Raw genomic sequence first — 18,555 nt, 5'->3', positions numbered from 1 at the left:
TCACCGTCTCTTCCCAACACGGATGCCGCCGCGTCCGCTCTGTCTTCCCCCCCTGGGAGGATTTCTCCGTTTCTGGATCCGGCCGTTGGCGCTGGGGCCATGTGTCTTGGGCACTCCGAGCCCGCGACGGGTGGACTGCGGGCCCTTGCCATGGTTGGATGCGGAGGCCGGGGCTTCGTCGTCGTTGTCGTTGTCGTCGAGGTCCATGCCGTCGCCGCCGCTGTTCTTCTTCTTCTGGGCCTGAGACATCTTGAGACGGCCCTTTTGGCCGCGGCGGATGGCGTCGGGTCCGCTGACGGCGGCCAGGTAGGCGTTGATGCCGCTCTCGCCTGGGGCGGCGTCGCCGCCAGGTGCACCGGACATGTCGACGTCGTCGTTCTCCGCATCGCCGATGAGGAGGCGGCCGTCCGGGCCGAACTTGGCGGCATGCTTTTTCCGGGAGCCGGGGCCGGTATTGAGGAAGCGGACGCTGGGCTTGGTGGTAGAGATGCTGGCCAACGCGTCGGGAGCCAGGAGATCCAGCGGGTTGTCCTCCGGGGACATCTCACGGATGTACTGCTCGTTCTGCTTGCCCTTCTTGCCCTTGCGGCCGCGAACGTGGGTGTTACCTTGCTCGTCGACCTCGATCTCGCTGGCGTCGTCCTCAGAATCGGAGAAATCTGAGTCGTAGACGGCCTTGTCGAAAGCGTTGCTGTAGGCGGCTTTGCCGGCGTTGTCGGCCGCCTCGTCCTCCTCGTCTTCGTCACCGGCGCCTTCGCCTTCCTTCTTCTTGCGCTTGCGGCGCTCGCGCTGCTTCCGGATATTGACCACCAATTTGCGGTCGGCCTCGCCGACCAGTCCTTCAATAAGAGGAGCGCCAAACCGGCGGATCAAGCGATCCAAAATACCCTTGACTTTACTGCGGAGACGACCCTTGTGCTCCTTGTTCCAAACCATGAGATTGGGGACTAGAGTATTCAGGCGGGGACGCAGAACGTCGTCGGGGAGGACGACAACAGCAACCTTGACGAAGCCGAGGACGGACCGAACGATTTCCCGGTTGTTGCTTGTAAGGAACAACTCCACTGTCTGGACCAGGTCAATGCGGACCGAGGGCTCGAGTTGAGTGTGAAAGTCAAAGAAAAGGCGGGATAAGGCTGTGACGGAGGCAGCGACCATGTGCGGCGAGCTACCAGCCAAACCAGCGGAGACCATAGTGAAAAACTCCTCGATTGTCGCTGGGGCATCGGGGGCGTCGTTGGGCATATGAGGCACCAGAGAGTTGCGAATCTTAGTTCCTGGCGGGTTCCGGTCGGAATCAATGGTCCGCTTAGCAAGGTGGATGAGAAGGTCAAAGGAGGCTGTCCGGGCTTTCTCGTTACTCTCTTTGCAACCCAGAACAACCTCTGAGAGGATGGAAGGAATAAAGTGTAGATCAGATGTTGGGAGGTAGGTAATCAGCTCGTAGATAGCTAGGCTTCGATCCCGACGGGCAGAGGCGGGCGTCTTGTCTGCCGTCTCAAGCATGAGAGACTGAAGCTCTGCACTGCGCTCAAGGAGAGCAGTGCGGCCAGTCTCCGTGGTCGCCAAGCGGGGAATTAGTTTGTAAGCTTTCTTAATCAGTTGCTGATCGGTCGTTTGACCATTCAAAATAGCTGCAGCAAGTGCGAACAGGCTTGCAAAGCTTGAGCGGGGCAGGTAGATCGACATGGCAATGACCAAGTCGATCAGAGTGTGAGAAGTGGGAGGCATCTTGTCGCCAGAGCCGGTCTGCTGGTTGCCCTGCTTGGCTGCTTCCTGCTCTGACACCACAGAGGACTCGAGCATAGAGGTAACACGCGCAAATGTTTCATTGAGCTCCTGTAGTTCATGTGAGTTAATGGCATTCGTCAGATTGAATATAGAGATTGGCTAACCTTTTCGGGGGTAATGCTCAAATAAGCATTGATACACTGCAGAATGTAGCCTCTGTAATGCGGGAGTGTCTGGCTGTAGACGTTGAACAGCACAGCGAGTAAATTGCTAGCAAAACCAGCCAAGTGGGCAATGTTCTTCTTCGCAGTCGCTTTTGTGATCCTCCTCTGGAGAATCAGGTCGTCCTCTTCGGACTCAATGGACAAAATAGCTTGATTCGACTCGACTAGGGTCTGCAAGGCATTGCATATATCAACACGCAGCTCGGTTTGTTTATAAAGAACGTTGGACAAGAGTTCTGCAAAACTTTGATCGAAAGCCTCGACCAAATCTAGAGGAAGCTCGCAGTAGCCAGGAAGAATGGCCCAGGTCTGCTGCACGAGCGTCTCGAAAATCTTCTTCTCAACGGTCTTCTCCGCAGCCCCATAGTCGACGACCTTTTGGTACAATGCTTCGCTCAGAGGAACAAGCTCAGAGCGGAAGTGAGCGAGATTGGTGTTGGTAACGCTGTCTCTAAGAATCGGAAGAAACCACACGCGACCGGGCTGGCCATTCTTCTGCTGAATGATATTCAAAGGAAGGATTTCCAGTACCGCCGCAGGGCCCATAGCTTCAACGGCACTGCCGAGGACCTCGTCAGCCTGCTTCTTTCCATGGAACGACTCATTACTGCGTAGGTCCCCAATTATCTTGACAATATCGTCAAGGAACGGGCTCGACCGCCACTTGAAGCTGTCGAACATTGCAGAGCAGACTTTGAACACCTCAGCCCATGCCGCTTGGTACTTCACTGAAAGGAGGTCTTTTGCAGCTTTGGCAAGCTTCTCGAGGGTCTTTTCATCGTAGACTGAAGGCTCGAGAATGACATTCTTGGGGATGCAGTTGGCCAAAAAAGAGATCAGGCATTCCGAGGCGGAAACACGGATGTTCATCGAGGGCGAAGCAAGGTAGCCCGAAATCATGTTAAACAGAGCCGGCAATTTTTCAAACGTATCCTCTGGGTTGATCTGTGCAGACACATCATATCCACGGGACAATACCGCAATCCAGGGAGGGAGCAGCTGCGAATCGTTCTGAGCGGGTTTGAGCTCGGAGATAGCATCTAGAAGACGGGGCAGCTTCGAAGACGAAAATTCATCCGCCATGCTGGAGAAGATGACTTCAAAGACTTCAAAAGCACCCATTGTGATGAACTCGTTGCTGGACCGAGACGCATTCATCAGCAACTCACAAAGCGGCTCAATCTTCTTGCTTGGCCAGCCTCCCGATGCGGTCGCGATCGTCTTCACCAGCTGGAGGGAGTGGATTACCAGGGGATCGTGGTTCTCCCGGCTGTTCGCATCATGACGCCCCCGTTTGTGCTTGGCCGCAGCCGCGATGCTATCGCCCAGTGTCCGTAGTCCTGTCTCTGCGCACATGTCCGCCGCGGGGTGGTCGAGCGAAGGGCTGGGGGGAGGGTTCTTGAGGACCTTGATGAGAGCTTCCTGCGCCCTCTTCCGGACCTTGGGTCGGTGGTCCACCGCCAGACTCAACAGTCCCGCAATCGCTCGACGCGGGCCAATTTGTGTGTGCGGGAGGTTCCATGAGGCAGCATCCTGGGCGATGAGCAGCGATTCGAGGCAGCCAATCGATGGTCTGAGAAGAGGAGCATCGACTTCCGGCAGAGAGAGCGCGGGAGCAAGGCTGGTGAGGATCTGAGAGAACTTCGAGCGGAGGATGGGCGCAGGGACGTATTCCGTTGTGATATCGAGCAGGTAGACGACGGAGGTTGCTAAATCTTTGTTGACAATACCCTGAGTAGCTGACACGGACTGCGCCAACAACGCAAGAAGCGCTGCGAAATAAGCTGTCGCGGAAAAATCTGCCTTTTGGTCGCGAAGTGTATCTTCCACCGCAGAGAGCACCACAGCCGTCTATTAAGATGACAAGGTTCGTCCGTTAGCAAGCTATGGGAGGGGAAGTCGGTGAATGGAAGCTTGTGAGGGGACATACATGGTGCTGATTCTGCAGCTTCGGAGACTTGATCTTCTCGAGCTTCTCCGCCAGGGTCGCCATTATGGGAAGGACCGACCAACGGGCAGTTGAGAAGTCGTTCAGAGAGGTGCGATGATTATCGTCTTGAGGGTAGAGACTTGCAAAAGAAAAAAGAGGTGGTGGTGGATGCGGAGATTTTTTTACTACGATTTTAGTGGTCCGAACAAAATTTTGGGTACTGCGATTCTTGGCGGGCCTATCGATAACATCAACAACAGTAGAGAGGTATAGAAGAATTTATCACTCGTAATATCTGCTATGATTTGTGTAAAGATGCAGACGTAACAAGGATCCAAACATGAGGTGTCGAGCTCGAAAGCGTTCTCTCATGTCTCGCTATCATGGTATCTCGAAACAAAACCCGATCATGCCGATGAACTCCACGTCTTCCGGCTCACAATGTCTGCATATAAAATATAGAGAAAAAAAAGTCATGTCAGAACACACAGATCATCAGACATTGCTTCCGCCTCGGGATCATTGGAGATATGCATCTCACATCCCTTATCCCATGTATTGGCTGCAACGGCTGTCTTTAACTTGAAGACCTCCCAGCTCTATTTCGTATGGGTCTAACCCTCCCCATATTTCTGTCCTTCCCTTCCCTTCCGGTGCTGTCGTCGTGTGGCGAGAGAGTCAAGAAGAGACTGCCTTGCCCCCGTAATGTTGTTTGAAGGGCATGCCTTGTGATCTCGGCCGTCGATATAACGAAACCCGTGATCTCTTACAGAACGATATTTTGCGTCTTTTCTTGCAATCGTACGAAACGACGCATTCAGAGAGGGGTCGAACATAAGCGGATCCGACGTCAACGGCTAAAATAGGATCTCCCCGCTGTGCTCGGGTTCGAAACCGAGACTTTGGAGTCTGTTATGACTCTTCTTGTCCGTGATCTTCCGCTTGCTGTCCTCCTTCTTCTTTAATTCAAACACTTCTTGGAAGGGCGCTTTCTGGAGATGAGGGGGAATATCGTCTTCCTTGTCGAGGTCCTATAGCCCGGAGAGTCAGCGAATAAAAAGACCAAGAGAGGCAAAGCAGCCGCAAGGAAGAGAAGTCCATCATACAATTTCACCCAGAAGCAACACGTTCTCTCCCCGGACAAGGAAAATGCCTCGCGGAATATCGGCGTAGAGATTTCCGGCATAAAGTCGTTCAATGGTATCTTGGAGGACAAGGTTCGCTGTGGCCATGGCTCATGATTAGCTAATTTGAAAAAGAGGCCAAAGAAGCCCTGCGTTTCTGCCCGAGATCATACCGAATTGATCCCAACTTCTGAGCACGCCGATCAGTTTTCTCCCATCTCGCAGCACTAAAACCAATTTCTCTTTATGTAGGCGTTAGCCAGGCCCGCGCAACCATCGCAATTTCTTCGATCAGGCAAATCGCTTCAACGTACTATCTGTCAAGTCCAGCAACTGAGCGGCTGTAGTGAACATCTGCGGGGGTAATTGTGGGGGTCCCTGTGTCATCGGTGCAGAGGGTCCCAGCATGTTATTCTGCTGAGAGAATGACTGCGGTGTATTCCCACGCTGAGCGCCTGCGGGAGGATCGTTCAAAGAGAGTCTCTCCATGCTTATCCGGCAGGGATGATGGCGCAATGAAAGCGATGATTCGTTTGGCGGAGGGGCAGAGTCGTGTGTGTGTTGTGACGGAAAGGCTTGATGAAGCCTTGGTGGGAGAAATTCAGATTAGAAGTGTTCGCAGAATCTTGTCATTCTGCAGCAGGGGAAGGCTCGAGGAAAGAAATGTATAAAATGATGCCGAGCTGTTGGCACTTGACCGCGAATTACTGGCTCTTGATCGGAGATCGTAAGGTGGAAGTGGGCGACAAGTTTGTCCTGTTTGATTATTTGAACATACTGCTCCAGTTGGGTCAGCGGCATACTACTAGCAACGAGACATCGGTGCATGGATACCACTATGTACCTAGGGTTCATGGCATTTTGAATCTCACATATAAGGATATCGTACATATTTTGGATCTTATTATTATTTTCTGTGCCCCTGAATGTGTTGATACTCAGTGGTACCATGAGGTCAGTGAGCGCTACTTCATGTCGATATATTTTGCTCGGACAGCATCGAGGGATTAGAAAAGAGCTGCGGACAATCACAGAGACAAAGATTACGAAGATATATGATATACAGATTCCAATGCAATAACTCGGACCAGACAACAGATTCAGTTCATAAAACAACAAGAGCAGCCTAATAGATAACACCTTTCCGTGCCTCCATTCACTGCTCGATCGGCCCATATTCATGAGATACATCTGAATCTGGTGCTCACCGTCTCTCTTTTTGACAGATACTGAGATGATATGTCAATTCCGTGTTCAGACACTTGTCAGTATGACTTCTTAACATATAATTTTTGCTTGCTTCCCAGATCCTCCAAAACACTCACTATCAGACATATCAATAGAAAGGCATAGTTTGAGACTATGGACAAAAAACAAAATCAATCAAAGCCCTACTATATACTAAGAAGGTATCTTAAGGAATCGTGCTTCAAGCAGCCAGTGATATAGCATCCCGCCTGACCAGGCACGGTGCCCCAATGGATGGTCTCAACAAAATAGAACGCCACATAAACTAGGTAAAAGGAGCAAAGCAACAAATATCTGAGCGTTGAGAATCATTCTCAGGCGGAGAGAACGAACTTAATGAGGGATCTGAACAGCCCAGACAAACATATCCTCTCTCCTCCGCTCCGTCAGACCTCCTGGCGAGTCTAAACGAAGCGCCTGGCCACAGGACAAATGTCCGATAGGCCGTCTATGAAACACTGACACCTCGATGTTGACCACGCATTCTTTGTTCCCTCCTTCGACTGTATGGAGCGCAGTATGGCTCATCCGAAGAGCCGATATTCGCCCTGACCGTCTCCTGAGACCGATGGTACGCGGGACTCGTCGGCGGCGGCGGAAGTTGCGTCACCTTGAATTGATCAACACTTATGATTCGTAAGCGGTACAAGTATTGCATTAGCTCGAAGTCCGGCCGACTGCCCGCCAACGTTTGACCCTGCTGATAATGAGCTACATCGACATGGTCGAGCATGAGGTCCCAGGCCCTGCGGTCAGGAGCGTCGTTGAACCTTTCGCCTGGACATAATGGGCACCGGGCCGTTGTAGGTGGCTCGTGAGTCCGGAAGTGGCTGAGAACATGAGTCCTCCACAGATCGGCGTCGTCGAAAGTCTCACGGCAGTCGAGAACGTGGAAGAGGCATATGTAGGTATGCTGACGGCGGTGTGGGGAGCGCAAAGGCACGACGAGAGTCCCATTTCCGTCGTCCTGGAGGATTTCATGGTGTGCGAGTTCGGAGGCCAGTCCGGTGTCCAGGGACATGCCGGATGATGATGCAGACGCAGACGCAGCGTCACTTGATAGGGACGGGACTGCATCCAATGAAGCCACGGATTTGACCATGTTTGCACGGTTACTATGGCTGCTCGTACTCTTTTCTGCGTCGAGAGTATTCGCAAGGTTGAGGTTACCGAGCGAACCCCCGCGAGACGTCTCAGGCATCAAACACTTCGACTCGACACAATCCGGACGACAGCTGAAGCGGTCCTGCTGTCATTTATTTAGTCTGGAACTATGGAGCGAAGGAGGATCCCAGTGCCTGGTTGCGACCGTTATTTTTTTCATCATTTCATTCCCAGACGCAGCCAGATCGGACTGAGGGGTTCGCGAAATGAAAACAATAGACCTAGCGGGGGAGAGACACTCGTTACCTTTGGTATATGAGATACAATAAGCGCCTGTGAGAATCGACGAGAGGGAGCAGGCGTGTCTCCCCCCATCCCAGGTTCCCCTGAGCGCGAAGAAGATCGATACTTTTCTTTGATTTTTCTGACGGAAATCGAGAAGCGATACCTTGCACTATCGCGCGACAACTCCTCACGGGAACTCCTCCGATTTTAGATCTTGGAGATCTGGGTGGGGTAATCACCGGCCATCATTGATTTTAGAGCCTTAACAGTCATTGTAGCGGGGGAGCCAACTGGTCGAGAAGCAGGAGAAGAAGAAGAGGAAGGAGGAGAAGGTAGATTATCAGAATGGACTGAAAAAAAAGATACAGTACCCTTCTCTCGAATTCGAACGCTAACAAGGGAATTATGTACCCGCAGTCGCTCTGGGTGCATAAAGCAAATCCTGCCTGAGTAATACTAGCCAGCGTGGAAAGGCCCGATCAATTCAAGGCAGCGCACTGGAGCCACGTTCTCCCGTTGGGCTGACGATATCGTGCGAGAACGACAGATAGGTCAGCTATGATTTGCAGACATCAGGCCATCATGACATTGGTGGATAAGTCAAGCGAGTGTCTTGGCTTCCTTAGGGAACTTCAATGGAGTATATGGCAGCTTCCTCTAACTAACTTGAACGGGAAATAGACTCTTCTTGAGAAAGCCATGATAACGACCTAGAATGGGACATTCGATGATCTCCATGGCGTGATTGAACGCACCAATCGCACTTCAGCAAGCCGCGTCTCATTATTGAAGTCAAGCGGAGTACTTGGAGGATACCATGTAAGTGATCTCTCCAGGTCTAACCGAAAAATGCAAATCAAATGGAAAGACGGAGATAATTAGGCCGGATTTCATAGGCTGGTTCCTGCTTGAACCCCTAAGGTAAGCCTAGGTACCGCACTTGATCACTTCAAGGCCCTGGTCGAGATTCATCACATGCAGATGCCGATAAGAATCACATGGTAGCCAGTCCAGCAACGGGGATTCATCGAGGCATGTACCGGAAAGATGCTCGACCTACGAACTACAGAGGGAGAATGAGCGTGATTCGAAACAGTGCTACCCATTTCAGTACCATTCTGGATCTATTTCACAAAGGAAAGAGAGGAAGGAGAGGAAAAGTTTGACATGGTATGATTCATATTATTCACACAAAGGCCCGTAGCCTTGGAGAGGAGAACATAGTGAATAACGGCTGAAAAGCCAGTTTCAGACATGGTTGATAGAAGCGAAAAGGGGAGTGAAGAAGAAAGAATTAGAGAGAACAGGAACGAAATCCGCCAGTCTATAGAGTAGTGATGCCCTGCGAGAAAATTCAAGAAATGAGGAAAAATAGAGAAGAACACCGTCCAGCCGACACCTGTGTCATGCCCAGAAACCACCCTGTAAATGCACAAGTCTATTCATTTCGTGACGCACATGAAAATTTGGAATGAGTGAAAACCCGCTTTTTGTACACATGAGATATCATGTAGACTCCGGCTGACTAGAAACGGTCCGCCAAGTCACCGCCGGCGACGGAATTACTGGCCGAGGACGACACTGATGTGAAGCCAGGACTCAACAGGTCCTGGACGGCCACCTTGGGTACCTGGGGAACGGGGAGTTTGCGCTGCGTCCCGTCCGGCTTCGACATGATGTCACTGATACTAGGACCAACATGGGGCTGAGTAGGACTGTAGTAGTTGGGTCCCTCGGGCTGCGGTTCCATTGGAGCCAAGGCGGGTGTATGATGAAGTGACAAGTGACGAATTGAAGGGAGTTGTAACTCGCTGGTACCGAGGGGCCTTAACCGCGGAGAGTGGGCAGGCGTCGCCAGCGGAGTGTGGTCGGGGGTAGGAGAAAGAGAGTCGTGAGAGAATGTAGGTGAAGAGGGAGCTGTCGAGTTGGGAGAGTTGGGTCTCGAACGCTTGACGCGATGCGAGTACATATCGTCCTCGTCGTGCGAGTGTGAGCGCGACATATTTTGCGAGATAGCGTACGCCGAGAGCGACGGGAGGCGGTTGCTGTTGTGATGACGTGAGCCGAAGATATGATGCCCGCGCGGGCCATTGTGGAATCCATAATGTTCATCACGCTCGACCTGAGAAGCGGCCGTAGCCAGCAGATTGATGTCCATGCCCGAAGATGCACGATCGCTGTTGCGAGCATAAGGTCCCAGATTCGATCTCATATGGCCCGCATAATTGGAAAACGAATGAGGGGGAGAGATATCGGGAGAGCCGACCTGCGAGACAGGCGCAGATCGTGTGATGGGCTTGCTGGGAGGTGGCATCATTGACGCAGCGTTGCTGGCCAAAGCATTGTCTTGATTTGCTGCGGCAGCGGCGGCGGCGGCGGCCAGGTGCTGAGCCTTGTTGTTGCGTCTCGAGTTTGGATTATTATGAATTCTCGAGTGGCGTGTGAGTTCATCGGATCGACTGAAGCGCTTTGTGCAACCAGGGAACTGGCAGGCGTGCGGCTTCTCGCCGGTGTGAGTGCGGATGTGTCTGGTCTGATGCTCCAGACGATGGAATGCGCGGTCGCACAGAGGACATTTGTAAGGTCGAGGAAGATCCTGACGGGGCTCTTCGTTCGCCGGACGCGCTCCCTTCATCAGGGGAGGCAGCAGGCTTACAGAGGTCATGTTTGAGTTCGACTGTCCAGTTGATGGGGTGGAGGGAGCCGATGACTTGTTCGCAGGTGTCGAAGGAGTTGACTCTGGGTTCTGAGGGTTCAGTAGATCAGAAAAACCCATAGAGGAAGCTGATGGCGGCATGTGACGCTTGACCTAGTTTAACGCCGAAGAGAGCAAAGAGGAGTGGGAACCAGTGTTAATATATTAACACGATCCGAAGGGATAGAAAAAGCCGAGGCCAAGTTGCGCTGATCGCGGCAGGGGTTCAGGCTAATCCGGGAAGTCGATCCCCAGCCGATAACGCCCCAGAGTCGACCTGGGCAAGGGAGATAACCCGAGAATACCGCAAGGAGTATCACGAGCCTTGCGAGACGCTTGACACGGATTTCGATTCTACTACACGAATCAAAACCAATGATGCCCGACGATAGGGATGTGGTATGTAGCGAAGGTCTGTTGTGTTGCGATAGCGAACCCGGATTCGGAAGGATAGCCGGGATTGACAGTTTGTGTTGAGCCGAGTAGGTGAAGTCAAAGAGACGAGAGTCCAAAGAAAGATGAGGAGGGAAAAAGTCTGGAGAAGTTGGTCTGGGGGAGAGAAGGGGAATAAAAAGGAACAGCCGGAAGAGAATAATAAGGAATGGAGGGGAAGAAGAGAGAAATGGAGACTCAGGAGGGGAGAAAAAGCAGAAGGGAGTATAGAATGGAGGGGGTTTATCGGAATCGGAGACCAGGAAAAAAAAAAGAGGGAAAAAAAAAAAAAAAAAAAGGAAAAGAAAAAATGACGACGTACTTTGTGTTGTGTGGGGTGTAAAAATTCGGGGCGGCAAAAAATGGAAAGGGTAAAAAAACAAAAATGAAAAAAGAAAGAAAATAATAGTAATGAAAATCAAAAAAGGGAGATACTCCGGACTGGTAAAGAAAACGTGCTTGAATCAGCTCTGCTCACTGTACAAAATCCTTTAGACAATCAACCTTTCTTGGATATCCTGGGGAAATTATCTGCAAATTTCTTCTTCTTTTCCTTTGCGCCTACTGTATCTCCCTAATGTTTCTCTCTAGCCAGCGACAAAAATTTGAGATGACTGCACGGAGTACTTAATCGTTGCCTGTCTTAGTGGTTGGTCTTTTTGGTTCGACCACGCACAGTGTGTTGAAAAGAAAAAAGCCTTTTACGTATCTCTTCCCAGCGAGGAAAACCCAGAATGTGGGGCGGACTAGGGTCGATAGGGATTACGGAGAAGAAAAATGCAGAAGTGGCTGTGTGACCTGGAGAAGTGCGTGCCCCGTACGGAGTACAGCGAGCCATCGTTAGTCAGCCGGTCAGTATGTAGCATTTATGGGGTGTAACCCAATCGATACATGTAATAATCATAGCAGATACGGGGGTGGCTGTGGAATTGGTTGCCGCTTGATAGCAATAATAATAGTACTAGATACTTGATACTCACTATTAGTGGTCTGAGATCTGACACTCAGCATCAGTGCTTCCGGCTATCGCGGATAATCTGGAGAAATATCCTCGATAGGTAAACAAACAGATAAACACCTGAAGGGATCAATAAGTAGATACATAGTAGCTACTAGCTTGCTATTAGGTAGCACCTTAGTACGTAGTAGCGACGGGACGCACTAACTAATTCCGCGATCATCTGTACATCAATCAAAAGGGTCAATTGATCCATGTGATAAGCTCATTTTTCGACAATAAGGTATCATATGAAGGCTGAGAGTGGACGGTGACTAAGTGTGGTTATTATGTTCCCCCCAAACTTCGCCTTTCATAGTTTGAAAAGATTCAGCGATGACTGAATTACCTTGGGGACGTGATGATGATGACAATGATGGAGGAATGAGGTGATGACGGCCACCAAGGATCTCCATATCTAGTCTACCTATCATACCTACATGCTCCCTGACCCTTTCCACCCCCCAATTTGCTTGTCTCACGTCTGGGGGGCAGAAATAGGACCGGGGAAGCTGAGGAACTTGGCGAACCGCCCAGTCCAGACCAGCTGATCGTCCATGAGCGGTCGATGGTTGGATAACGGGATGTTCCAAAGATAAGTGAAAGTAGCCAGCCAAAGCATTACAGAGGTCGAATAGAAAAGCAACAGCATCCCCGGCGTGACGGATGGCAGCGATCATAGGTTGCGTCGGTGTCAAGGAAGCGCAGGTGCAATCTGGCATAGTCATACGATAAATGAGCGAGACCCAATACCTCATAAATTCATCATCAGATGTGGCTATTCTGCCCAAATCCCACGGCTGAGTTGGAGTACGAAAATAAGCCGGAATGACCGCTTTGTGTATCTACCAAGGTACTGCGGTGAAGCTGGAGCATTGCATCAGCCTCACCATTCCAAAAAGGTGCGGTCGGCAGTACGGAGTACGGCACCCGCATATGCTTCTCCATACTTCATAATCGTCCAGATCATAGATCATATGGATTGAACAGCAACAGGCCCGAGGCAAGTGTTTCGATAATGCCGTGGCTCAAAGGATCACAAACTGGCCGAGGGTTGTTACAGTATTCAGACTGGGGAATGGCTCGTTTCAGCCATGACACAAGCCAAATTCCACCTTACTATTGTGGTTAAGCAACAAGAAATCATCATATTCATATGCATTATCTGCTACCTTTGGTAATCCTCTGCAGATAGATGAGTCCACATCTCGGCCCTTTGGCTTGACACCCTGGCATTGCTGCAGCCAAACCAGTGGTCCAGGTAATTTTCTCAACCCCTGAACTAGTACTTCACCATCCTCTCTAAAAGACACCCTGCATCGTTTCACCTTGTGGCCCCTACTTCAGAGGGGTAGTACCTATCTCATCCTAAATAAAATAAATACCACTCTGTTATCGTAGTATGAAAAGTCCACAGCAAAACAAGAGGAATTCGGAAACCATTTCTCCGCAATCCCCCAGATCCGCGGAATACATTGTCCCGGATGAGGTTCCATCAGCTTTCGCAGTTCACAGCGTGTATATTTCCCCTTTCTGGGGCCGTGGGTTCTGGACAAGACTCTGGAGAGACCTCCAGTCTAGGATACGGCACCGGATAAGAACGCCCCAAGAATTTTGAAGCGGAGCTCCTCCGTACTCTCCGTTCCCTAAATAGCCGCCGCTCTTCTATATCAACGTTGCAGCGGTTTATAGTATTCATTTAAAGTGGCAACATGCCAATCAAACCTATACCCAGTGCATTGATAGTTGTAGCATGGGTATCTGTACTGTAGTTCTTCTAAAAGACCAACAGATAGGCGCCCCCAGGGGATAAAGGAGGGCATGTGGTCGGAAAGTCCCCCCCGCCCAGCCGCAAGGGTGTGTTACCATATCCGGCAGAAAGTGTCCGTGAGAAGCGCCACCAGATCAGTTCGCACTATATCTGCCTCCGCTTCGCCAGATCTACTCAATATGTCGCCATATTGGATCATGGAGATCCGGGAAGAGAGCATGCTGGAAGAAGTGCACTTTACACGCCTATACAAGGCGGAAGTGAATTCAAAGGCAACAATACTTGGAACAATTGGTCTTTTATTCTGAGTATGCAAGGCTCGAATCCGCGTAGACCAGCAGCTTGGCAAAGATGCAATATAGCGAATAGTTGATGGTTGTGAATCCAGGGAGTTGGACAATATGCACGAAGCCGTCTGAGCTGTTTCCTAGTGGTAGATCTCTGAGAGACCTTCATGTTGATCAAGCGGTATCATTGGGTAGATGGGGCAGCTATCAACTGGGATGACTGCATTATTGCTTTTTGGACTGTAGGGTCCAGCTGGCTTCAACGGTATTGAATGGACCGGGGAAGAGTGGCATTTTCAATTGCATTGGATTATTCTTGCAGTCTTTTCAGTGCTCCGAAGCCAGTCGTCCTACTTGAGCAGATGAATTCGCAATTTTCCAGCACTGCCCTCATGGTGGTTTGTATTCCGTAAAAATCGAGGTGAGCTTTCGGTCCATCCCACACTATCATCGTTGCAACTAAAGTTGAGGTATGGAGAATGGTGGGGTGAATCACGGAACCAACCCCTGATAGTGATGGCAACATCTCGGCAACCGGGCCGGCATCAGCTGGCAACAACAGTACAGCCAAGAAGTGTTCCTGCTGATAATGTATTTTGTGTGGTCGACGGTGAGTATCCAGATTCCACAATCTATGCATGGACATGCGCAATCCAGAGTACTACTGTTTTGATGTTCTTCTGGTCTCTTATCTAAGCTGGTCTGGTCGTTATGTTCAATGAAAAGCTCCGGCACAAGCCCGGCAGCTAGCTATCAAGGTCTTTACTGTGTGGACCGGAGACTCTCGCGGATCACTACTGGCAGAACACCGAGTCTATCCTATCAGAAGGATTCTCTTGGCCTCGTGGACCTTTTCCCAATTTTTAGATGATCATTTTACTCGCAGAGATGCTAACCTAGAATCCGCAAAAGTGGATTAGATAGAGCTGAGCTGGGACCGGAAGTAGAACGCAGGTACCACCTCAGGATTTGCTATCGGGCTCCTATTTCCCGCATTTTACCGACCTAAGAGTGACGGACCGACGGAGCTAATTGACTAGATATGAATTGCCTATCCTGGTAATCATGAGCTGGAAATCCCACAAAAGTTGCCCTTATCGCTCGCTGGCTTGTGGACGAGTAGAAAACACCCTGTCACGAGCTGCTGCAACGAGTTCTGAATGGCCGAAGAAATGATTAATTTACCTATTTGATTTGTCGGATAATCCGCAATTTCTCCGCGGCTATGAATTTTCAGTCCTGTCGTAGGGTAAAACACAAGCTGGAATGATATGGTGACGGGGTTAGCGCATGGTCCCCAAAAGTGGATGGAAATTGATGGCTGAGGATCATAAGACTCAACTCTCGTACACTTTCCTAATTCGCTCATTGTGGGAAAATGTCGGACTTTACGCGGTTATCTGGGGAGATCTTCCCCGCCCTGATCTGTATTGATGATCTGCACTACTCAATTTTGCTTTTTCTTTCCCTTTTGTATTGGTGATGATATTATGTGATGGATACCTAATGAGAATCCTCTGAGTACCCCGTACTGCTGATCATAAGACGGGCCTGGGTTGGGATATTGAATACGTATTTCTATTCTTCCCCCTTCCTCCGACTGCCAGCTTTTTGAAGAAGTCTCCATGAACAAGTTCTTACGCGATGCGGCGCTAGCCCTTTCCTTCTAATGTATTGGCTTATCAGTGATCAGTGACAAACGCCGCTCAAATTCATGGATCATGCCTTCAAACACTTTTTGGCTTTCAAATTGATCCAAGCAAGTACGTACTGTTAAGCTGTTCGAGTCTTCGAGCCGTTTATCCGTCTTCCCAACGCAGCGAAGTGGCTCAGCAATAATCACATTTCCTCTCGGCCTATGATTTACCGGACTTCATGACAAAATGGATATACTTGGAATGAAATGGAGATACCCGGAACATTGGGCGCATGCGCTACTGTAGCAATGTTAGTATGAATTTTTTGAGTCTCTCGTTATATTCATTAGCGCAATATATTAGCAGATAACATGCGCATTGTTCAATGTGGGATTGATGCGGAGTAAGAGCACATCAATCCGGGGTGACTGTTTTCGGTGATTCGGTTAGTAGAGTCAATCATCCTTCCCGTTTCAACAGCGCGATATACAACAGTGGTCCTGATTTTGGAGAACCTTCTTCCACTCAATTTTCATCCGGCGTCGCAGCTTCTGATGCCGCAGAACGGATGCTTCTCCAACAACGCGCGTCCATACTGGTAGCTGAGAATTCCAGCCCCAGTGTCGCCAGACTCGCATGTTTGGCTTATGCACGTCTCACGAACTTTTGATCAAGAAATAGATTGCCGACCAATGGCCACAGGTTCTTAGATTGTTGAATAGATGAGGTGCGCCTTGGGGAGATCATTAGGTAACTAGACCACTACATTGGTGTTGCCTAACTCTGCTAAGGTGGGGTACAATGCAAACGTCAGACAACCCGACACAATAATATACATGCGTGCTCCAGCTCCGTCCACATTATTGATAATGGATGTTATCAATATGATCTTGTAAATGGTCGAGGCACGCGACCGGTGGGATTCCTGTTGACCAGATACATCACTAGAGCGCCTTTTCCATCTCTCAACATAAATCCTCCTTATCTCACTCCAAAAATCAAGGCAGAGATAACGCTGATCGACGTGACCAGTTAGCAAGAGATCGCCATCACAGTGATCAGCAAAGACACTCTTCATCCTTCAGCGCTGAAGAAGCTGAAGAGGATGCATCTTCATGCCGGTCACCCCGCACTACATCAGAGAACGAGGCGGATCGTTTAGTGGTGTCCTCACAGCTCCTGCAGCTCCAATGAGGAAGAAAGTCGTTATCGCACCGGATGAGCTCTCAAACTTGATCGCTCATTGGGTACGGGCCTTGAGATACTATTGCTAATAGTGTCACTGTGCGACACATCAGCGGTTCCTATTCTTTCAGATGTAGGTAATCACTTTCAGAAGGGGATCGCCCAGCGGCAAGTCATGACGTGCTCTCTGGCGCGGACTTGGTGATACGACCTGCTTGCGTCAGCGAGGCTCAGGAGAGCAAGACCCCGATTGATCGCCAATCGCAGCATGCGGTTGGACTTCTCGTTGTCAAAGATGAGACATTGACAGTGCTATGTGCCCGTTCTCTGCGTCTCAGCTGGAAAAGCGACAAGCACGAACCCCTTGGTTACACTCGGTCCGCAATTTTACTCCGACTTCTGAAAAAGAAAAACGAAGTGCAACGTTGCGCATTCCGTAAACGTAACAACAGTGACATTTTGATGGCTTGGCGACTGTGTGCGGGGGGCGGGAATCCGGGGAAGAGCCATGGAATTGGGAATGGTCGCTTATTATTACATCAAAGTTATTGATACCACACTGGGGTGACTGCATCCAAGGTATTCGATAGGTTTCTGCCTAGATTACTGAACTCTTGAGAAGTCAAGGTAGGGTGCTTATCAGTTACAAGTTGGGCAGTGTTATCAGCAAGGCGTAACTCTCGGTGGAATCTAAGAATATGATTGCTCTCTGCCTCCGTTGCAGCAAAACCATAGGTTGTAATTTTACAATCATTGCGGAAGGGCGCAAAAGCGACGCTCTTGACAATCTGCGCCACGCACTTGGTGGACCCCACAAGGCTCAGAAGGCAGCGAATCAAAAAATAGACTGACAGAGTGAGAAAGAAAAGTCCCCACAGCTTCTGGAACAAGAAGCTCAACCAATCAGCCTGCAGAGACGGTAACACGCTTCGCTGGCTTCGCAGCCGCCCCCAGGTTGCGGGGCCGTTCTTCCGAAGTCTGGACATAATGATTAAGGCGGTTAGATAGTTTTCAGCGATAGACAGGGAGGCGGACCCGTGCCAATTGGTGGAAATAGATAGCTTGTGTTCTTCCTATCTGTCGGCCACAGGGGCGGATAATTTCGTTTCTGCCAGTGCCTGTTAGTCCGGAGGATCATGATCTTATCATTCATTCTCTAGATAGATTTAATTTATTTCCGGCTAAGATCGATGATCTGAGCTGGAGTTCGTCGGTTGGTCCTGTGGAAGAAGGGTCCATTGGATGAACATTACGCGGAGTAAAGCTCAGATTATCCGACAGAGATAACGAACTTCGTTAGTTCATTCTGCCCTGATGATGAGGCGGGTGACCAGAGAAAGGAAGAGGCGAACCCGTCCGGTAGACCTTCCCCCTGCAGTTAAAGTTGCCGGAGTTCCTCCACTCCATGGAACGCATTATGTAAATACCAAAGGACTAAGCATAAGTTAAGGCACTCCGTAGGTTGTCTGTCGTAACATCATACCTTAGTAATAACATAGTTTGACACTTGATAGTATAATTTACATGTGATAGACATTTCCATTTTGTCCTGCTACGACGTCGAGTATACCAAAAGGGTCGGCTGGCAACTAACTACCAGGGTCCCAGCGAGGTACAACCCGCAATACTGTAAGGACTGACGGGAACTGATGACACGTCGCCTGAAAGCAGTTCACAATCTCCGCCAGAATTTTCCAACGGCTATTGATTTTCAGATTCGCAGAAACTATTGGACATGAGATGCCTGACACATGTGCTTGAGGAGCACCGCATCCCCTAAATTGAGCTCGATTACTAGCAGTACGGAGTAGCGTGTTGATGGAGTATGGGGTAGACAAGCCGCGTCCTCTAGTTTAATCTGTACCTGACAGTCTAGACAACAATAGACTGAGTGATAGATTAATT

General features: G+C 50.0%; 4 protein-coding genes across 4 annotated transcripts, besides 4 other annotated features; all 4 read right to left on the bottom strand.

Moving 5' to 3' along the window:
• On the bottom strand, window positions 1–3,948 carry NFIA_087050 (90S preribosome component RRP12; the record flags this gene model as incomplete). The annotated part of the gene is made up of 3 exons (XM_001260645.1): window positions 1–1,839; window positions 1,896–3,806; window positions 3,886–3,948. The coding sequence occupies 3 exons, from the start codon at window positions 3,946–3,948 to the stop codon at window positions 1–3; spliced, it is 3,813 nt and encodes a 1,270-aa protein (XP_001260646.1).
• Window positions 176–224: a microsatellite.
• Window positions 3,949–4,742: 794 nt separating the features above from the next.
• On the bottom strand, window positions 4,743–5,498 carry NFIA_087040 (U6 snRNA-associated Sm-like protein LSm1; the record flags this gene model as incomplete). Its single annotated transcript, XM_001260644.1, has 4 exons — window positions 4,743–4,916; window positions 4,992–5,107; window positions 5,183–5,251; window positions 5,324–5,498. The coding sequence occupies 4 exons, from the start codon at window positions 5,496–5,498 to the stop codon at window positions 4,743–4,745; spliced, it is 534 nt and encodes a 177-aa protein (XP_001260645.1).
• Window positions 5,499–6,705: 1,207 nt separating this feature from the next.
• Window positions 6,706–7,458, bottom strand: NFIA_087030 (uncharacterized protein; the record flags this gene model as incomplete). Its single annotated transcript, XM_001260643.1, has 1 exon — window positions 6,706–7,458. The coding sequence occupies one exon, from the start codon at window positions 7,456–7,458 to the stop codon at window positions 6,706–6,708; it is 753 nt and encodes a 250-aa protein (XP_001260644.1).
• Window positions 7,459–7,943: 485 nt separating this feature from the next.
• Window positions 7,944–7,978: a microsatellite.
• Window positions 7,979–9,171: 1,193 nt separating this feature from the next.
• On the bottom strand, window positions 9,172–10,422 carry NFIA_087020 (C2H2-type zinc finger protein; the record flags this gene model as incomplete). Its single annotated transcript, XM_001260642.1, has 1 exon — window positions 9,172–10,422. The coding sequence occupies one exon, from the start codon at window positions 10,420–10,422 to the stop codon at window positions 9,172–9,174; it is 1,251 nt and encodes a 416-aa protein (XP_001260643.1).
• Window positions 10,004–10,026: a microsatellite.
• Window positions 10,423–11,037: 615 nt separating the features above from the next.
• Window positions 11,038–11,084: a microsatellite.
• Between the last annotated feature and the right edge of the window lie 7,471 nt (window positions 11,085–18,555).

Source organism: Aspergillus fischeri, genomic scaffold (genome assembly GCF_000149645.3).
Source record: "Aspergillus fischeri NRRL 181 1099437636264 genomic scaffold, whole genome shotgun sequence".
In the NCBI taxonomy this organism is placed as follows: Eukaryota; Fungi; Ascomycota; class Eurotiomycetes; order Eurotiales; family Aspergillaceae; genus Aspergillus; species Aspergillus fischeri.
This window is presented reverse-complemented; position numbering and strand designations above follow the sequence as displayed.